General features: G+C 53.6%; 1 protein-coding gene and 1 pseudogene across 3 annotated transcripts; both read left to right on the plus strand.

The window, feature by feature from the left end:
• Positions 1-843: 843 nt before the first annotated feature.
• Positions 844-1,361, plus strand: LOC102136299 (ATP synthase subunit f, mitochondrial pseudogene; annotated as a pseudogene).
• A 6,937-nt stretch (positions 1,362-8,298) lies between these two features.
• On the plus strand, positions 8,299-20,733 carry CCDC124 (coiled-coil domain containing 124). 3 transcript variants are annotated; one of them, XM_045379433.2, is made up of 5 exons: positions 8,299-8,332; positions 12,732-12,935; positions 19,369-19,558; positions 19,975-20,089; positions 20,250-20,733. In XM_045379433.2, exons 2-5 carry the CDS (start codon positions 12,777-12,779, stop codon positions 20,455-20,457), a joined length of 672 nt encoding a protein of 223 aa, XP_045235368.1. In that variant the 5' UTR covers positions 8,299-8,332; positions 12,732-12,776; the 3' UTR covers positions 20,458-20,733. The 3 variants fall into 3 exon arrangements, with proteins under 3 accessions (XP_045235368.1, XP_005588459.1, XP_005588460.1); XM_005588402.4 differs by having other exon boundaries at positions 12,766-12,935; XM_005588403.4 differs by having other exon boundaries at positions 8,299-8,324; positions 12,766-12,935.
• The last annotated feature ends 407 nt before the right edge of the window (positions 20,734-21,140 follow it).

Here is a 21,140-nt window from a genome sequence, read left to right on the forward strand (position 1 = left end):
TTGTAGTCCCAGCACTTTGGGAGGCCAAGGGGGGAGGATCTCTTGAGCCCAGCAGTTCGAGACCAGCCTGGGCAACAGAGCGAGACCCTATTGCAATTTTTAAAAAAACGTTTCAGGTAGCCGGGTGTGGTGGTACACACCTGTAGTCCGAGCTACTCGGGAGGCTGAGGCAGGAGGACTGCTAGAGCCTGGGAGGTCGAGGCTGCAGTAAGCTGTGATTGCACTACTGCACTCCAGCCTGAGCAGCAGAGTGAGACCCTGTCTCAAATAAATAAATAAACAGCACAACAGATGATCGCCTCATGAGAATTTGATCTTTCCATTAAAAGTCTCCTCTCCAGTGGAAAAGTCTCACAGTGGCCACTCAAATTCTAAATTGTCCCCAGTGGGAGGTACCATTGGAGAGAGACACATTTTGTTTTTTTGAGACAGGATCCGGCTCTGTCACCCAGGTTGGAGTGCCATAGTGTGATCATGGCTCACTGCAACCTCTGCCTCCCGGGCTCAAGCGATTCTCCTGCCTCAGCCTCCTGAGTAACTGGGACTGCAGGTGCACAACACTGTGCACAGCTTCCTTATAAGATTTTGAAATGGTGAAAAGTTTCCCAAAGGACAGTGGTCCAAGGAGATCTTTGGAACACTTTGGCCATCATCATTGACTCAAGGGTGACTTACTGAGTCTAGACCTGTCCTCCCTCTATCTACATTTCCCTGATGGATCCACAATGCAATCCCAGCACTTGGGGAGGTCAAGGCAGGAGGATCACTTGAGCCCAGGATTCGAGACCAGCCTGGGCAACATGGTGAGACCTCGTCTCTACAAAAAATACAAAAATTGACAGTGGACACCAGGGCTCCAAGATGGCGTCAGTTGTACCAGTGAAGGACAAGAAACTTCTGGAGGTCAAACTGGGGGAGCTGCCAAGCTGGATCTTGATGTGGGACTTCAGCCCTAGTGGCATTTTCAGAGCATTTCGAAGAGGTTACTACCAGTACTACAATAAGTACATTGACGTGAGGAGGGGAGCATCTCGGGGATTACCATGGTGCTGGCATGCTACGTGCTCTTCAACTACTGCCTTTCCTACAAGCATCTCAAGCACAAGCGGCTCCGCAAATACCACTGAAGAGGACACACTCTGCACCACCCCTTGACCCCATGACCTCGGCCCAAGCCCCTCCGTGAGGAACACAATCTCGATCGTTGCTGAATCCTTTCATGTCCTAATGGGAATTAACCTCCAAATAAAAGATGACCGGTAAAAAATAAAAATTAAAAAAATATACAAAAATTGGCCAGGCGCAGTGGCTCACACCTGTAATCCCAGCACTCTGGGAGGCTGAGACGGGTGAATCACGAGGTCGAGAGATCAAGATCATCCTGGCCAACATGGTGAAACCCCATCTCTGCTAAAAATACAAAAATTAGCTGGGCGTGGTGGTGCACACCTGTAGTCCCAGTTACTTGGGAGGCTGAGGCAGGAGAACTGCTTGAGCCCGGGAGGCAGAGGTTGCAGTGAGCCATGATCACACTACGGCACTCCAACCTGGGTGATGGAGGCAGATCCTGTCTCAAAAAACCAAAACCAAAACCAAACATGTCCCTCTCCAATGGTACCTCCCACTGAGGACAAGGAGAATCACTTCAACCCAGGAGGCGGAGGTTGCAGTGAGCCAAGATCGCAGCACTGCACTCCAGCCTGGTGACAGAGTGAGACTCCATCTCAAAAAAAAAAAAAAAAAAAAATTAGCTGGACTTGGCGGTGAGGCCTGTAGTTCCAGCTACTTGGGAGGCTGAGGCAGGAGGATCACTTGAGCCCAGGAGGTCAAGGCTGCAGTGAGCCAAGATTGCACGACTCCACTCCTCCCTGGGCAACAAAGTGAGACCTTGATTTTAGACTTAAAGCCTCCAGGACTATGAGAGAATTGATTTGCATTGTTTCCTTTTTTTTTTTTTTTTTTTTTTTTTTGAGACGGAGTCTCGCTCTGTCGCCCAGGCTGGAGTGCGGTGGCCAGATCTCAGCTCACTGCAAGCTCCGCCTCCCGGGTTCACGCCATTCTCCTGCCTCAGCCTCCGAGTAGCTGGGATTACAGGCGCCTGCCACCTCGCCCGGCTAGTTTTTTGTATTTTTTAGTAGAGACGGGGTTTCACTGTGTTAACCAGGATGGTCTCGATCTCCTGACCTTGTGATCCACCCGTCTCGGCCTCCCAAAGTGCTGGGATTACAGGCTTGAGCCACCGCGCCCGGCTTTTTTTTTTTTTTGAGACAGAGTCTTGCTCTGTCTCCCAGGCTGCAATGCAGTGGCACTATCTTGGCTCACTGCAACCTCTGCCTCCCAGGTTCAAGAGATTCTTCTGCCTCAGCCTCCTGAGTAGCTGGGATTACAGGCATACACCACCACACCTGGCTAATTTTTGTATTTTTAGTAAAGATAGGGTTTCACCATGTTGGTCAGGCTAGTCTCGAACTCCTGACCTCAGGAGATCCACCTTCCTCGGCCTTTCAAAGTGCTGGGATTACAGGCATAAGCCACCGCACCCAGCCAATTTCTGTTGTTCTCAAAACCACTAGTTTGTGGTCATTTGCTACTGCAGCCACCAGAAACTCATACAGGCCTGCACAAGAGACAGACCACAGGAGGAGGTATCCAGAGAGAAAACAATTTAACCAAGGAACAGAGTGACTGATCAGAAAACCAAAAAAAAACCCCGGAGAAACTCATTCCTAGAATAGCAAATGAAATAAACCCTGCGTGGAAGGGCCCTAATGAGATCATAACCGAAACTCCATTCAGCATTAACTTACCTTCCAGCCATAGGCAGAATCACCTTAAGCAGATAGAGACACAAAGGTCTCAGACGTGCACACTTTTTTTTTTTTTTTTTTTTTTTTTTTTTTTTTTTTTGAGACAGAGTCTTGCTCTACCACCCAGGCTGGAGTTCAGTGGCCGGATCTCAGCTCATTGTAACCTCTGCCTCCCGGGTTCAAGCAATCCTCCTGCCTCAGCCTCCCGAGTAGCTGGGATTACAGGCGCACACTACCGCGCCCAGCCACTTTTTGTATTTTTAGTAGAGACAGGGTTTCACACTGTTGGCCAGGTTGGTCTTCAACTCCTGACCTCAGGTGACCTGCCTGCCTTGACCTCCCAAAGTGCTGGGATTACAGGCATGAGCCACCGCGCCCGACCTCAGATGTGCGCACTTTTGCTGAGTCCAGGTTACTGATTGGTGGCAGGGAGGGTCTCAGCCCAATCTCAGTAGGACGTCCAGTCCTGTTGATTTCAAATACCACCAGAAAAACAGCTGCAGTGAAACCCAGCTGGGTTTATGGATTAATGCATTGAAGGAAGAAACACCGGAAGGGGTTCTGTCTATCTCAGAAAGAGAAAGTGAGAAAGAGCATGTTACAGAACTAGGGCAACTGTGGGGTGATTTGAGGAGAGTTCAAGGGAGTGAGATTCTGCCTTGGATTGCCTGCAAACAGCTAGTGGGGACAATTCTCTAAATATTTTAATAATCTTTTTTTTTTTTTTTTTTCTGAGATGGAGTCTCGCTCTGTCGCCCAGGCTGGAGTGCTGTGGCTCGATCTCGGCTCACTGCAAGCTCTGCCTCCCGGGTTCACGCCATTCTCCTGCCTCAGCCTCCCAAGTAGCTGGGACTACAGGCGCCCACCACCATGCCCGGCTAATTTTGTATTTTTAGTAGAGATGGGGTTTCACTGTGTTAGCCAGGATGATTTCAATCTCCTGACCTCATGATCTGCCTGCCTCAGCCTCCCAAAGTGCTGGGATTACAGGCGTGAGCCACGGCGCCTGGCCTTTAATAATCCTTTTACCTAGAAGGCAGGGGAACCTGCTGGGAATTGGCGAAAACTAGCAGTCACACCCTTTGGCCAGGAGATGGGGAGGTTTGGCCATTTTTGTGGTTTGGACAATGCTCTTGTATTCACCTGTGCTAAGACTCGATTACGGAAGGGTTTTGTTTTTCTATGGCCAAGTGTCACTGGTCTGAGTGTCCCTGTCTGATGTGGACATTCCATGAAATTGGTTTCGTCAATCAAAAACTCCACAGCTTAGCTGTGACTGCCAGGCCAACTGCTAGCTGACAGTGGTCCAGGGCTACTTGTTTCTTCCTCACTTTATATTCACCTCCTCACCTTTGCATATGCTGTTCCCTCTGCCCAGAACACCTTTCCCTCTCTTTTTCATTCAACTCTTTCCTTCTGAAGCTTCAGAGCTTTGTTTAAATAACAGCACCTCTGAGAAGCCCTCTTTGATCACCCAGGCTGTGGGCCTCCACAACCCTGTTTCAACCCCAGGCACATCTTTTAGTCACGATTAGGATCATTATTATTATTATTATTGTTATTACTTTTGAGACAGAGTGTTACTCTATCACCCAGGCTGGAGTGCAGTAGCATGATCTCAGCTCACTGCAACCTCCGCCTCCCAGGTTCAAGTGATTCTCCTGCCTCAGCCTCCCAAGTAGCTGGGATTACAGGCACATGCCACCACGCCTGGGTAATTTTTAGATGGGGTTTCACCATGTTAGCCAGGCTGGTCTTGGACTCCTGACCTCAAGTGATCTGCCCACCTCAGCCTCCTGAAGTGCTGGGATTATAGCCATGAGCTACAATGCCTGACCTTTATTATTATTATTTATTTATTTTGAGATGGAGTCATGCTCTGTAGCCCAGGCTGGAGTGTGATGGCATGATCTTGGCTCATTGCAACCTCTGCCTCCTGGGGTCAAGTGATTCTCCTGCCTCAGCCTCCCAAGTAGCTGGGATTACAGGCATGCACCACCAAGCCCAGCTAATTTTTGTGTTTTTAGTAAAGACAGGGTTTCGCCATGTTGGTCAGGCAGGTCTCGAACTCCTGACCTTAGGTGATCTGCCCAGCTCGGCCTCCCAAAGTGCTAGGATTACAGGCGTGAGCCACTATGCCTGGCCTTTATTATTATTATTATTATTTTTGTTGTTGAGACAGAGTCTCGCTTTGTCGCCCAGACTGGAGTGCAGTGGCCGGATCTCAGCTCACTGCAAGCTCCGCCTCCCGGGTTCACGCCATTCTCCTGCCTCAGCCTCCCGAGTAGCTGGGACTACAGACGCCCGCCACCTCGCCCGGCTAGGTTTTTGTATTTTTTAGTAGAGACGGGGTTTCACCGTGTTAGCCAGGATGGTCTCGATCTCCTGACCTTGTGATCCGCCCGTCTCGGCCTCCCAAAGTGCTGGGATTACAGGCTTGAGCCACCGCGCCCGGCCTATTATTATTTTTTAAGAGACAGGCTCCTTTGCCCGGGCTGGCTGGAGTGCAGTGGCGCTATCATAGCTCACTACAGCCTCCAACTTCTGGGCTCAAGTGAGACTCTTGAATGGGAGGATGAACATGCCACCATGCCCAGCAAATATTTTTATTTTCTGTAGAGATGGGGTCTCATCATGTTGCCCAGGCTGGCCTCAAGCGATCCTCCCATCTTAGCCTTCCAAAGGGTTGGGATCCCAGGCATGAGCCACCGCGACCAGCCAGGATAATAATCTTTCATGTGATTTTCCGACTTTGAGCCCCCTGCAACCAGAGCCCTTTCTGTCTCATCCTGCTGTGTGGTACCAGCTGTGGCGCACAGTAGGACTTCAATACTTGAGAACGCGCACATCTAAAAGTTACAGAATGTTAGAACAATAGAAGCTGTACGGTTCTGGGCACTGCACTCCGTGGCGGGGTGCCTTGGAGACACCAGAAGTCACCTTGCTGAAGACGTGGCTTGTTCTGGATTGAAATTCACTTGATCTACACCCCTAAGTTATGTCAATATGAAGGAAGAGGCTATCTTATCACACTTAGGAAAGTGTGACAAGCCTGGTCGGGAAGGCGTGACAGGCCTCGTTCTTTATCAGTGGAAGGTTAATTAAGATGCCTTTGGCACCTTCCAACGCCTCCCTCAACACTGACAATACATGGTTATATTGAGCCTCTTCTTCTAAGGGCCAAACGAACTTCACCTCTGGACATCGAAGCCATGGGGGAGACCAAAACTAAACAGGTCCACAAAATGTTAAAGCAACTTGATATTACAAAAGAAAAAAAAGAAAGAGGGGCCGGGTGTGGTGGCTCACACCTGTAATCCCAGCACTTTGGGAGGCTGAGGCGGTTGGATCACCTGAGGTCAGGAGTTCAAGACCAGCCTGGCCCACATGGGTGAAACTCCGTCTCTACTAAAAAAAAAAAAAATTAGCCGGGCGCAGTGGCACATGCCTGTATTCCCAGCTACTTGGGAGGCTGAGGCAGGAGCAGGAGAATCGCTTGAACCCGGGAGGCGGAGGTTGCAGTGAGCCTAGATCGCGCCACTGAACTCCAGCCTGGAAGACAGAGCAAGACCGTGTCTCAAAAAAAAAAGAAGGAAGGAGGGAGGGAGGGAGGGAGGGAAGGAAGGAAGGAAGGAAGGAGGGAGGGAGGGAGGGGAGGGGGGGAGGGAGGGGGGGGAGGGAGGGAGGGAGGGAGGGAGGAAGGAAGGAAGGAAGGAAGGAAGGAAGGAAGGAAGGAAGGAAGGAAGGAAGGAAGGAAGGAAGGAAGGAGAAGGACGTGTCCATTTTGCCTGGTGGCGGGGGTGGGGGGATCTGGGAGAATCTCTCTGAGGAAGGGATATTTAGGGTAAGGCCTGAAGGGAGGGAGGAAGCTGGCTATGGAAAAACCTGGGAAATTCCTGGGGGAACTCCCTGAGGCAAGACTGCGCCTGGCAATTTGTAAGACCGGGCTGGTGCGACCTGAGCTGAGAGCTAACGGAAGGATGAGAGGGAGGACAAGGGAGATGGGGTTGGAGGTGGGAGGAGTCTTATGGGACAATGAGAACCCAGGGGAGGTGTTAGAGCAGGGGAGGTGCATCGCGCACTGGGATTTAGGTCCCTGCGGGGTCACTGAGGGGATGCCTTTTAGGGAATGGACTCTGTGGTCAACTACTCCTACCCAAACTGCCCCAAAAGCATTTGCTTTTCCCTCTCCACAGTCAGATCCAGTGTAACCATCCTTAGACACCTAATACCGCCATTTTTACTGATGAGGACACTGAGAAATAGTAAATGCACAAAATCTAAAGTATAGTACCTAAGACAAATTAGCGCCCCAAACCTAATTTCTAAATAAAATTAATAAATAATATTGCAAAAGTGGGGAGCGGGTCAGCAATCCAGGGGGAGGCACTGGCAGGAGTTGTTAGGCAGGAATCTAGACCCAACATGGCGGTGTTACCCGGCGTGGCAGGCCTTTTGTTAAAGACTCCCTTCACCCTTGTACACACCCGCAGACTTACATACGTCAGAGTTCTGGCTAGGCAACCACACTCCCCCATGACCTGCAGCTCACCTGCATTCCGCAAGTTGGTAAACAGCAATTTCGGTTGACAGTTTCCAAAGACCCCTTCCTCATGACCCTTACTCAACTCCAGCCCTAGTAGTTTCAAGATCCCCCAGGCCCTGTTTGCACAACCAGCTTCCCTACCTCTCGGGCTATAAAAAGCCCCTACCCTCCTCCCTCAGCGCGACTTCCTCGGCCCACGCCTTGGGACCGAGGAACCTCGCCGGCAAGCCCTAATAAAAGGCTATTCTTACTGCCATTTGCCTTGTGTCTTTGTTCCCGGTTTGGCTCCAGCCTCAGTTTACCTTTACAGGAGCAAGAGACGGAATTTGAGCCTACTCGCGGTTATGAGCCTACTCGCGGTTACATTTTGGCCAAACTCAATTCCTGGTCTCTCTGAACCTCAGTTTCCCTACCTGGCCTGCTTGGTGTGTGTTAATTTCTCTGCCCCATTTATCTCCCCTCTCCCAGTTCCACCCCAGAGTCACAAGTGGGTCGCAGAGACTCAGGACTAGGAAAGCAATTTTAAAGCGCTAAGGCATTGCAAAGAGCTACGGAGAGGCTTCCACAGGGCTCTGTCGTCGGGTCCACCTCCCCTCACGGACCGCGGGCGCGCTCTGGCGGCCGGGCAGCTCCTGGCTGAAACCGCCAGTCCACGTGTGTAATCGCAGCTGCCATCTTTCGTCCGGGCATCGGCCATCTTGGTAAAGGCAATGTTCTAGATTTTCGCCTCTGCCGGCCCCTCCTGGTTCGTCAATATATAAAGCGAACGTAGGGAATGAGGGCGTATTAAGTGTCCTCTTTTTGAAGAGACAAAGAAGTGGATGACTACCCTGGCTTGGGTCCGAGGCCCAGCCATCCTTTCCTTTACCAAGATGGGGGCGGTACCGAGGCGCAATGAGCGCGCGCCGCCAGGAGCTCAGCGCGCAGGCCCCGCGGTGACGTCACGGATGCGCGACCGGGCCGGCGCTGGGGTAAGGAGGTACGAGCGCCTGCGGCGCGAGCGGAACCTGGGTTCGGGGGGCAAAGGCGCGGGGCGGGGGCTGCTTGGCCTGGGACCATCCCCTGGGAAGGCTGGAGGAGGGATGCTGGGAGGCGGGAGCACTTCCGGCATCCAGTCTGAACCACACCTAATTGGGGGCGATGCCCATTTCCAGACCAGACGACTGAAGCCCGACGCGACAGCGTAGTGTTCGAGGCCCCCTGGTCCCGGACTGTCCCAGGGCAGCTTCCGGTCTCGAGAGGGACAGAGTTGGGTGCGGACGACCCCGGCCTCTTGTAGGGGGATTAGTGGTGGGGAACCTCAGAAGGGATAGCCGGGAGGGCTGCTTGGAGGAGGCATTGTTGATCTTCGTATTCTGTTCTTTTACCTTCACATCCGTGGGGTCTTGATCCCCGTGGATCTTGATTCCCTCCTAAGTGTGCCCCTCGCCCAGCCTGAGCCACTCCCTGGGTCCCGCCTGGGCTCCCAGCTCCTGCCATCTGGGGAGTCCACCTCCTCAACAACCCCAGAGGGCTTGTGTGACCCACAGATTGGGCCTCCCGGGTCTAACGCCCTCCACACCTTCCCTTCTCCCTGGAATACAAATCGCCCCTTTTTCCAGCCTATCTCCTGCATCCCCCGTGCAGGCTGGGATCTCCCCCACTCATTCAGACTTTTCCTTAGTTGTCTCCTCTAGGAAGCCCTTTGACCCAGGCTGGGTCAGAAGCCCTCTCTGGGCTTCCCCAGCGCCCTGTGTGCCCTTGTTAGGACTCTGACTGCATGTGGTGGCTCTTGTCTGGGAGTCCCATGCAGGCAGGAAGCTCATTTGTGCCACCTCTTTCCCCAGCATCGCACACGTATTAGGTGCCCAGTACATATTTGTTGAGTGACGTGGTGTGTGTGAGTGAGTGTTTACCACACACAGAAGAGTGTCTGTATTTGTCAGCTTGGACTGTCATAACTAATACCACAGACTGGGTGGATTAAACAGCAGAAATTGCCAGGCACTGTGGCTTATGCCTGTAATCCAGCTCTTTGGAAGGCCGAGGCAAGCGGGTCACTTGAGGTCAAGAGTTTGAGACCAGCCTGGCCGACATGGTGAAACCCCATCTCTACTAAAAATACAAAAATCAGATAGGCATGGTGGCACATGCCTGTAGTCCCTGCTACAGGGGAGGCAGAGGCAGGAAAATCACTTGAACCCAGGAGGTGGAGGTTGCAGTGAGCTGAGATCGTGCCACTGCACTCCAGCCTGGGTGACAGAGCAAGACTCCGTCTGAAAATAAAATAAGAAGAGTGCTGAGTCTCATGCCCTGGATGGCACAGCGCTGGCATCCTCAGCACCCTGGTGGAGTGCTATTAATTTCTCAGCTGGTGGCCTTCCCCCGCTTCACCTGAAAACAGACTTTTGAGATAAGGCTCCAGGTTCAGCCCTGTGTGTCCTGGCCAGAGACCTCGGCTTCCCCTCTTTAGAATGGGGATAAATGACAGTCCCCACGTTTAAGGTTTTGGGGACATTCCATTGTTTTGGTCCTTGTAAAGCACTTCACCAAGGGCCAGACATTTGGTGAACGGTGGTGCCTACCATTTGTGTGTGCCTTGTCATTCCCTGGCTTCTCACGTGGGCCTCACACCAGATAGGGACCAGGTGCCCAGGGGCCCGAAGCTTTAGGATTGTTATAACATCTCCCAGCGGTGCAGACCCCAAGCCATCGCGGGCAATTTATGGTGGCTTTATTGTTCACCCAGCTCTAGGAAATTTGGGGACTGAAGTCTCCCGGGGGCAGACAGGGGAGGGACCCCACACAGACTGCCACATGGTCACAAAAGCATGACTTGCAAGAGACCTGATGGGGCCAGGCGCGGTGGCTCACACCTGTAATCCTAGCACTTTGGGAGGCCAAGGCGGGTGGATCACCTGAAGTCAGGAGTTCAAGACCAGCCTGGCCAACATGATGAAACCCCATCTCTGTAAAAATACAAAAATTAGCCAGGCGTGGTGGCGGGCACCTGTAATCCCAGCTACTCGGAAGGCTGAAGCAGGAGAATTGCTTGAACCCGGGAGGTGGAGGTTGCAGTGGGCGGAGATTGCGCCACTGCACTCCAGCCTGGGTGAAAGAGCGAAACTCTGTCTCAAAACAAAACAAAAAAAGATCCCCACTGTGGAAATAGCCCAGATGTCTAGCTGTAGACAAATGGACAAACAAAATGTGGCGTATCCATGCAGTGGAGGAGTATTCAGCCATAAAAAGGAAAGAAGGGCCAGGCGCAGCAGCTCAGGCCTGTAATCCCAGCACCTTGGAAGGCCCAGGCAGGAGGATCACTTGAGCCCAGGAGTTCAATGCCAGCTCGGGCAACATAGACCCTGCCTAAAAAAAAAAAAAATCTAGGCATGGTGGCCTGCACCTATACTCACAGCTACTTAGGAGGCTCAGGTGGTAGGATCTCTTGAGCCCAGGAGGTCAAGACTGCAGTAAGCCGAGATCTCGCCACTGCACTCCAGCCTGGGTGACAGAGTAAGACCCTGTCTCCAAAATAAATGAATAAATGTACTCTCACACTGTGTGGCCTTTTGTGTCTGGCTTCTTTCACTCAGCATCGTGTTGTTGAGGTTCAACCACATTGTGTCATGTATTGGTGCCTCATTTCCTTTTTTTTTTTTTTTTCCTTTTAATAGACGGGGTCATGTTCTGTTGCCCAGGCTGGAGTGCAGCGGCACAATCAGCTCACTGTGGCCTCAGCCTCCTACCCTCAGGTGATCCTTCCACCTCAGCCTCCTAAGTAGCTGGAACTACAGGCACAAGCCACTGTGCCTATTTTTTATTTTGTAGAGATGGAGTCTTGCTCTGTTGCCCAGGCTGGTCTTGAACTCCTGGCCTCAAGCAATCCTCCTGCCTCAGCCTCCCAAAGCATGGGGATTACAAACGTGAGCTATCGCACCCAGCCTATGATTCCGTTGATATGGACTGAAATGTCCAGAACAGGCAAAGCCATAGAAACAAAGCAGATTGGTGGTTGCCAGGGGCTAGGGGAGGAGGAACAGGGAGTGACTGCTGATGGCGATGTGGCTTCGTTTGGGGGGATGCAAGTGTTCTGCAACTAGACAGAGGTGGTATTTGTACAACGCTGTGAATATACTTAAACACTGAATTGTACACTTTTTTTTTTTTTTTTGAGATGGGGTCTCGCTCTGTTGCCCAGCCTGGAGTGCAGTGGTGTGATCTCAGCTCATTGCAACCTCCGCCTCCTGGGTTCAAGTGATTCTCCTGCCTCAGCCTCCTGAGTAGCTGGGATTACAGGCATGCGCCACCACACCCAGCTCTTATTTATTTATTTTTTTGAGAGGCAGTCCCATTCTGCTGCTCAGGCTGGAGTGCAGTTGCACAATCTCGGCTCACTGCAGCCTCTGCTTCTCAGGTTCAAGCAATTCTCCTGCCTCAGCCTCCCAAGTAGCTGGGATTAAAGGTGCCCACCATCTGTAATCCCAGCACTTTGGGAGGCCGAGATGGGCAGATCACGAGGTCAGGAGATCGAGACCATCCTGGCTAACACGGTGAAACCCCGTCTCTACTAAAAAATACAAAAAACTAGCCGGGCGAGGTGGTGGGCGCCTGTAGTCCCAGCTACTCGGGAGGCTGAGGCAGGAGAATGGCGTAAACCCGGGAGGCGGAGCTTGCAGTGAGCTGAGATCCGGCCACTGCACTCCAGCCTGGGCGACAGCGAGATTCCATCTCAAAAAAAAAAAAAAGGTGCCCACCATCACACCCAGCTAATTTTTTTATTTTTAGTTGACACGGGGTTTCACCCTGTTGACCAGGCTGGTTTTGAACTCCTGACCTCAGGTAATCTGCCCACCTTGGCCTCCCAAAGTGCTGGGATTACAGGCGTGAGCCACCGCGCCCGGCCTGAATTGTACACCTTTAAATTAGTTTTTTTTCCTTTCATTGAGACAGAGTCTCGTTCTATCGCCCAGGCTGGAGTGCAGTGGCATGATCTTGGCTCACTTCAACCTCCACCTCCTGGGTTCAAGCTATTCTCCTGCCTCAGCCTCCTGACTGGCTGGGAATACAGGTGCACACCACCATGTCCAGCTAATTTTTGTAGTTTTAGTGGAGGTGGGGTGTTGCTGTGTTGGCCAGGCTAGTCTCGAACTCCTGACCGCAAGTGATCCGCCCACCTTGGCCTTCCAAAGTGCTGGGATTACGGGTGTGAGCCACCAGACCCGGCCCAAATGAGCTCATTTGGTGTCATGATGTGAATTTTGCCTTAATAAACTTTTACAAGGAGAGCGCTAAGTCCAAAGCCCTTGTTTTATACAGAGAAGGCCATGGAGGCCCCAGGAGGGTCCTGACTGCCCAGGTGTGAGTCTGGGGGTGCTGAGTGCCGATGTCCCCACCAGCCCCTGCTCCCCTGCCCCCATCCTCTTCCCACAGCCTGCTGAGGGATGCCCAAGAAGTTCCAGGGTGAGAACACCAAGTCGGCAGCGGCCCGGGCACGGAGGGCAGAGGCCAAGGCGGCCGCTGATGCCAAGAAGCAGAAGGAGCTGGAGGATGCCTACTGGAAGGACGACGACAAACACGTCATGAGGAAGGAGCAGCGCAAGGTGTGTGTGCCCCAAGTCCCCGCGGCCTGTGTGCCCTGTGGCCGAGGCCAGTGGTCCTTATGTCAATGTGGGTGAATAGCAAGAGGCCCCTCTGAGCTTTGGTCTGAAAGGCCAGGAGGGACTGGGCACGGTGGCTCACGCCTGTCATCCCAGCACTTTGGGAGGCCAAGGTGGGCAGATCACCTGAGGTCAGGAGTTCAAGACCAGCCTGGCCAACATGGTGAAACCCCGTCTCTACTAAAAATACAAAAACTAACTGCATGGTGGTGCACACTTATAGTCCTAGCTACTCTGGAGGCTGAGGCAGGAGAATTGCTTGAACTGGGAGGCGCAGGTTTGCAGTGAGCCGAGATCTCCCTGCTGCATTCCAGCATGGGCAACAGAGCGAGATTCCATCTCAAAAAAAAAAAAAAAAGAGGCTGGGCGCTGTGCCTCATGCCTGTAATCCCAGCACTTTGGGAGGCCGAGGTGGGCGGATCACCTGAGGTCAGGAGTTCAAGACCAGTCTGGCCAACATGGTGAAACCCTGACTCTATTCAAAATACAAAAATTAGCTGGGTGTGGTGGCACGCTCCTGTAATCCCAGCTACTTGGGAGGCTGAGGCAGGAGAATTGCTTGAACCTGGGAGGCGGAGGTTGCAGTGAGCTGAGATCGTGCCATTGCACTCCAATCTGGGCAACAGAGTGAGACACTGACTCAGAAAACAAAAAACAAAACACCAGAGGCACTGGAAATGGCAGAGGGGAGGGAGGCAGAGGAAATGGTGTGTGCAAAGGCCCTGGGGTGGCACGGTCTTGCTTGTTTGTGGACAGTGAGGCTGTCATTGCTCTCTGTGGACGTTTTTCTCCTTTGAGTAATGCCAGGGTTAGGCTAGATGGTCATTCTCACGATGGAGCCACTCTGCCCCTGAGGACGCTTGGCAACACCTGGAGATGTGTTTGGTTGTCATAACTCGGGGAGAGGGCGTGTTGCTGGCATCTAGAAGGTGGAGGCCAGAGATGCTGACACCCTAGAATGCACAGGATGCCCCCACAGCAAAGAACAAGCCAGCCCCAGAAATCAGCAGTGCCGAGACAGAGAAACGCTGTGATCAGGCCCCCGTTTCCAACCTGCTGACCCAGGTCCACAGGTTCTTCTAGGTGTTTATTTTGTTGTTGTTGAGACGGAGTCTTGCTCTGTTGCCCAGGCTAGAGTGCAGTGGCCCAATTTCGGCTCACTGCAACCTCCACCTCCCGGGTTCAAGCAATTCTCCTGCCTCAGCCTCCTGAGTATCTGGAATTACAGGCATGCACCATCACACCCAGCTAATTTTGTATTTTTATTTTTTTATTTTTATTTTTTATTTTTATTTATTTATTTATTTTTTTGAGATGGAGTCTCGCTCTGTCGGCCAGGCTGGAGTGCAGTGGTGTGATCTCCACTCACTGCAAGCTCCGCCTCCCGAGTTCACACCATTCTCCTGCCTCAGCCTCCTGTGTAGCTGGGACTACAGGCACCCGCCACCGCGCCAGGCTAATTTTTTTTTGTATTTTTAGTAGAGACAGGGTTTCACCATGTTAGTCAGGATGGTCTCAATCTCCTGACCTCATGATCTGCCCGTCTCGGCCTCCCAAAGTGCTGGGATTACAGGCGTGAGCCACCGCACCCAGCCTAATTTTGTATTTTTAGTAGATATGGGGTTTCTCCATGTTGGTCAGACTGGTCTCAAACTCCCAACCTCAGGTGATCTGCCTGCCTCAGTCTCCCAAAGTGCTGGGATCATAGGTGTGAGCCCCTGTGTCCGGCCCAGGTGTTTATTTTTTAAAAGCCATGGTTTGGTGTGCTGGCTCATGCCTGTAATCTCAGTACTCTGGGAGGCTGAGGTGAGAGGATTGCTTGAGGCCAGCCTGGGCAACATAGCAAGAGCCCATCTCCACAAAACATGTAAAAATTAGCCATTCATGGTAGTGCATGCCTGTCGTCCCAGCTACTTGGGAGGCTGAGGTGAGAGGATCACTTGAGCCTGGGAGGTCAGGGCTGCAGTAAGATATGATCGTGTTACTGCATTCCAGCTTGGGCAACAGAATGAGAACGTGACCCGAGATCCATCAAAAAGCCCAGGGCCAAGCACATAGTGCTTGTTTCATTGGTGTCTGGATTGTGGTTTAGGGCTGATGCTGATCTGCTTGGCCCAGTAGGTGGCGCCAGTGACCCATGCTAGCCACAGCTCCTGGTTTCCACCCCTGGGGTAGCTGAGACACCGGCTCCCTAAGCAACCCCCCAGCTTAGGGGCTGCTCTCCAGACAACATGCCCAGTTCTTGGGGGGAATCTGGACATTTCCACCTGCTTTACCTGTCATATATATATATATATATATTTTTTTTTTAAAGACGGTCTTGCTCTGTCGCCCAGACTGGAGTGCAGTGGCATGATCACAGCTCAATGCAGTCTTGACCTCCCGAACTCAAGCAAGCCTCCTGCCTCAGCCTCCCAAGCAGCTGAGACTACAGGCATGCACCACCATGCCCAGCTATTGTTTGTATTTTGTGTAGAGAAGGGGGGTCATCTCACTGTGTTGCCCAAGTTGGTCTCAGACTCCTGGGCTCAAGCAGTCCTCCCACCTCAGCCTCCCAAAGTGCTGGGATTACAGGTATGAGCCACTGCGCCTGGCCTTCCATCACCTTTCTGTGAAGGGGTAGATCCTGCCTTGTTTTTAGCACACACTGACTGTCCCTGGCTTTCTTCCAGCCCCACCCCTACCCACCCTGCTGCACTGGGTCCATGAAGATATTTATAGTTTGGGGTGGGGGGATCATCAAAATTTTGACACTATAGGAAGGTTGAAAACTCAAAAGGAAAAATGATGTCAAAGATCCAGTATCCATCCGGGTGCAGGGGCTGACGCCTGTAATCCCAGCACTTTGGGAGGCCGAGACAGGCAGATCACCTGAGGTCAGGAGTTTGAGACCATCCTGGCCAACATGGTGAAACCCCATTTCTACTAAAAATATAAAAATTAGCCGGGTGTGGTGGCACACACCTGTAGTTCCAGCCACTCGGGAGGCTGAGGCACAAGAATCGCTTGTACCTAGGAGGCGGAGGTTGCAGTGAGCCAGGATCGTGCCATTGCACTCCAGCCTGGGCAACAGAGCAAGAGTCTGTCTCAAAAAAATAAAATAAGGCTGGGCGTGGTGGCTCACGCCTGTAATCCTAGCACTTTGGGAGGCCGAGGTGGGTGGATCACGAGGTCAGGAGATCAAGACCATCTTGGCTGACAAGGTGAAACCCCCTCTCTACTAAAAACAAAACAATTAGCCGGGCGTGGTGACGAGCGCCTGTAGTCCCAGCTACTTGGGAGGCTGAGGCAGGAGAATGGCGTGAACCCGGGAGGCGGAGCTTGCAGTAAGCTGAGATTGCGCCACTGCACTCTAGCCTGGGCGACACAGCAAGACTCCGTCTCAAAAAAATAATAATGATAATAATAATAAAATAAAAAAATAAAAAGATCCAGTATCCAGACAGAGAATCCAGAGACCTTTCCGCCCATAGAGTCAGGATCATTGGCCTAGCCCTCCCTGTGGCCTGCATCTTGGCCACTGGTGTTGGCCCCATCCTCTGGGAGGAAACAGGCAGAGAAGGCAGAAAGCCCAGATCACATGGCTATGAGGAAGAGTTGGAGCCAGACTGGCACCTTCTAGTTTGTTAAGCGTTTTTCTTTTTTTGAGGCAGTTTCACTCTATCACACAGGCTGGAGTGCAGTGGTGCGACTTTGGCTCACTGCAACCTCTGCCTCCCAGGTTCAAACCACTCTCTTGCCTCAGCCTCCTGAGTAGCTGGGATTACAGGTGTGTGCCACCAAACCAGGCTAATTTTTAGTAGAGATGGGGTTTCATCATGTTGGTCAGGCTGGCCTCAAACTCCTGGCCTCAAGTGATCCGTCCACCTTGGCCTCCCAAAGTGCTGGGATTAGAGGTGTGAGCCACCGCACCTGGCCTTGTTTTGTTTGTTTGTTTGGTTTTTCGGTTTTTTTAGACAGTTTCTGTCGCCCAGGCTGGAGTACAGTGGTGTGATCTCAGTTCACTGCAACCTCCGCCTCCTAGGTCCAAGCGATTCTTTTGCCTCAGCCTCCCAAGTAGCTGGGATTACAGGCATGGCACCACGCCTGGATAATTTTTGTATTTTTAGCAGAGATGGGGTTTCACCATGTTGCCCAGGCTGGTCTCCAACTCCTTACCTCAAGTGATCCGCCCACCTCAGCCTCCCAAAATGCTGGAATTACATGCGTGAGCCACTGCCTCTGGCCTGTTAAGAGGTTTGATTAAGGGACAGCAAAGCGTGCCTGTCCTAGGAGTGTAGGTCAGAGAGCATGTACCTCTGAGCACACCTGTATTGCATGTACCCGGGACAAGGTATAGAGAGGGTTGGACAGGCAGTTGGGGCCAGGTGGTGAATAGCTTAGTCTTCAGTTAGGGGTCAGACAGGAAGCCACTAGACCCTATCATTGAGCATGAAGGCCACCACTGACAGTAGGTTAGCAAATAGGTATGGCTGCGTGCCCATAAAACTTTACCAAAGGGGCCAGGCGTGGTGGCTCTTGCCTGTAATTCCAATACTTTGGGAGGTCAAGACAGGTGGATCGCGAGGTCAGGCGTTCGAGACGAGCCTGGCCAACATGGTGAAACCCCATGTCTGCTAAAAGTACAAAAAATTAGCTAGGCATGGCGGCGGGCACCTGTAATCCCAGCTATTCCGGAGGCTAAGGCAGGAGAATCAGTTGAACCTGGGAGGCGGAGGTTGCAGTGGGCTGAGGTCGCACCACGGCACTCCAGCCTGGGCGACAGTGCGAGACTCTGTCTCAAAAAAAAAAAAAAAAAAAAAGAAAACATTTACCAAAGCAGGCAGTTGGCTACAGTTTGTCAACCCCTGCTCTCTAGAACATTCCCAGCCCCGTGAGTTTCCCTCATACCCATCCTGGTCTGTCCCCCACCAGTGATACCTCTCCTCACTTCAAACATCATGCATTGGCCAGGCACAGGGGCTCACACATGTAATCCCAGCACTTTGCGAGGCCAAGGCAGGCAGATCACTTGAGGTCAGGAGTTCGAGACCAGCCTGGGCAACATGGTGAAATCCCGTCTCTACTAAAATTAGAAAAGGTTAGCCAGGCGTGGTGGTGGGCACCTGTGATCCTAGCTATTTGGGAGACTGAGGCATGAGAATTGCTTGAACTCAGGAGGCAGAGGTTGCAGTGAGCCGAGATCGCACCTCTGCACTCCAGCCTGGCTGACAGAGAAAGACTTTGTCTCAGGAAAAAAAAAAAAAAAATGCCTCAGGCAGGGCCTTGTCTGAATCAGAATGTGTGTGTGACATGCGTCAGTCAGGGAGCCTCAGGACATTGCCTCTGACCGAGGCAGAAACAGCCTCCTCAGCACAGCAGTGGGAGCTGTTTGTGCACTCTAACATCCTTGACTTTAACACCCCCTCCAACTTTCCTGCTGTGCAGGTGGGGGTGGGGGTCAGGCCCTGGCGCTGTCTTAGGTGCGTCTACCCCTATTCTGTGACATTTCCTTCTGTCAAATCTATCTGGAGACGCAGTGGTAGTGTCCCAGGGGGACACTGTGGGTGTGGGGATCATCCCTGGGAAGGCTGAAGGTGTGAGAGTCAGATGGTGGAGTCTCAAGCAGTGAGCGGGCAGGCAAGGGTGTCCAAGACCAGGGCCCTGCGGGAGTGCCAGGCAGCGGGCAGAGTACTGCCCTGAGCTTCCAGCAGCACTATATATAAACCACTCGGCCCCCTGGGGTAGGTGCAGGACAGGGCAAGGGCAAGTCCCCTAGCCCAGATGTCCCTCATCCAGCGAGCATCAGGGCTTCCCTGGGTGGCCGATGTGGGATCAGTTTCAGCTTCAGTGACCCACGTCAGGGAAAAGTGGACAGTGCTGCCCGACTCATAAGGACAGAGCCCCTGCCCTAGCCTGAAACGGGTCCAGGCCTCCCACCGCTCTTAGAATCCAACATGAACCCCTCCCTGGCCTCCAGAGGCTCCGCATAGCCCAGCCATCTCCCTCCCAACCTCTTCCCCCGCCCCCTTCACTCCCACTCCAGCCTCCAAGCTGTTCCTGTTATAACAAATGGCTCCTGCCTCGGCGCCTTTGTACTAGTACCCCTGCCTCTAAGGACGCCCCTGTTCCCCCGCTCTCCCCCTTGGCCGGCCCTCTTCGGACCCAGGAGCGTTACTTCTTCAAGAGCCACCCACCCGCCCTGTCCAAGGTTCCCCTGCTGGCCTCACATCCCCCGCCCAGGGCAGCACCAGGACCCATCTTGTTCCTGGCATGTCCCCTGCACCCAGCAGAGAGTCTAAATCTTTATTGGCTGAGATGAAAACTCGAACCCCAGGCTAGTGGGTGCCGCGGGGGTGTGGGGTCCTCTGCCTGACCATGCACGCGGCCCCTGCAGGAGGAGAAGGAGAAGCGGCGTCTCGACCAGCTGGAACGTAAGAAGGAAACGCAGCGCCTGCTGGAGGAGGAGGACTCCAAGCTCAAGGGCGGCAAGGCGCCGCGGGTGGCCACGTCCAGCAAGGTCACCCGGGCCCAGATCGAGGACACGCTGCGCCGAGACCATCAGCTCAGGGAGGCCCCAGACACAGGTGGGGCGGCATCCCGCTCTGGAGCTGCACTTTTGCCCACTGCAGAGGCAGTGGACTTTGAGTCCATTAGACCCCCTCCTGGCCCCCAGAGAAGCTGCCAGGGCTCCGCGTGGTGCAGGGTGGGTGGGTAGGCCGCCTCCTGGTAAGCCTGGCCGTGAGCACAGACAGCCTCTGGGCTTGGGCCCCCTGGGGTCCTCTTGTTTGCAGGGCTGCCGCAAAGGAAGGCAGAGAACTGGGCGCCGGGAGGGTGGGACCTCTCCCAAGAGGGCTTACCAGCTCAAGTCGGTTCCATACCCCCTCATCTCTCCCGCCTTCCTCCCGCCCCTAGCTTCTCCTGCCAGTCTCTATCTCATCTCCTTGGAACTGTGCATCTTTGCTTATCTCTCTCTGTCTCTGTCACCCACCCACCCGCCCAGCCGAGAAAGCCAAGAGCCATCTGGAGGTGCCGCTGGAGGAGAACGTGAACCGCCGCGTGCTGGAGGAGGGCAGCATGGAGGCCCGCACCATCGAGGACGCCATCGCGGTGCTTAGGTAACGGGGCGGGGCCTGGGGCTTCCCAGGGGTGGAGCTGGTCCTCTGGGGGCGGGACCTAAGACCTCCGAGGGGGCGGGGCTACCGGGGGGCGGGGCCGGGCTTTTCGGGGCGAGGCTGCGCCCAAGGCCCCCTGACATGCATGTCCATCCCCACTCAGCGTGGCGGAGGAGGCGGCTGACCGGCACCCAGAAAGACGCATGCGGGCAGCCTTCACAGCCTTTGAGGAAGCCCAGCTGCCGCGGCTCAAACAAGAGAACCCCAACATGCGGCTGTCGCAGCTGAAACAGCTGCTCAAGAAGGAGTGGCTCCGCTCTCCCGACAACCCCATGAACCAGCGGGCTGTGCCCTTCAATGCCCCCAAGTGAGCCCAGAACTGGGGGAGCCAGTTCACCCACGGGTGGTCCAGGTCACGACTCTGCACGCCCTTACGCCAGGTCAGCTTCAAGGGTCACAGAGCGTTCCGGGGGGGGGGGCCAAGGCGTCAGGCCCCGGGGCCATGCTGTTATCACCAGCCACCCGTCCTCCCGCCAGAGGATCCCTGCCCCAAGTGACACCCCACCCCCTCCCATCCCCCAGCGCGTGTGTGTAGAGCCTCAGAGCTGAGTGCCCAATAAAGGTGGCGGCAAGGCTGCAGTGAGGCACTTGAAGCCTAAGTGAGTGGGTGGGGAGAGGTGGGCGGAGACGGGGGAGAGGGAAGAGCTTTGGGGACCTGTTGTGAACCGCACTGGGACCATAGCTAGAAAAGACAAGAGCTTGGCCGGGCGCGGTGGCTCAAGCCTGTAATCCCAGCACTTTGGGAGGCCGAGACGGGCGGATCACGAGGTCAGGAGATCGAGACCATCCTGGCTGACACGGTGAAACCCCGTCTCTACTAAAAAATACAAAAAACTAGCCGGGCGAGGTGGCGGGCGCCTGTAATCCCAGCTACTCGGGAGGCTGAGGCAGGAGAATGGCGTGAACCCGGGAGGCGGAGCTTGCAGTGAGCTGAGATCCGGCCACTGCACCCCAGCCTGGGCGGCTGAGCGAGACTCCGTCTCAAAAAAAAAAA

Source organism: Macaca fascicularis, chromosome 19 (genome assembly GCF_037993035.2).
Source record: "Macaca fascicularis isolate 582-1 chromosome 19, T2T-MFA8v1.1".
NCBI classification, from domain to species: Eukaryota; Metazoa; Chordata; class Mammalia; order Primates; family Cercopithecidae; genus Macaca; species Macaca fascicularis.

Bases quoted from the DNA above. Each gene is read 5' to 3' on its own strand.
- CCDC124 (XM_045379433.2), top strand. From the start codon at position 12,777: ATGCCCAAGAAGTTCCAGGGTGAGAACACCAAGTCGGCAGCGGCCCGG. The intron at 12,936-19,368 runs GTGTGTGTGCCC...CGGCCCCTGCAG, and splicing joins TGAGGAAGGAGCAGCGCAAG to GAGGAGAAGGAGAAGCGGCG. The intron at 19,559-19,974 runs GTGGGGCGGCAT...CCACCCGCCCAG, and splicing joins CAGGGAGGCCCCAGACACAG to CCGAGAAAGCCAAGAGCCAT.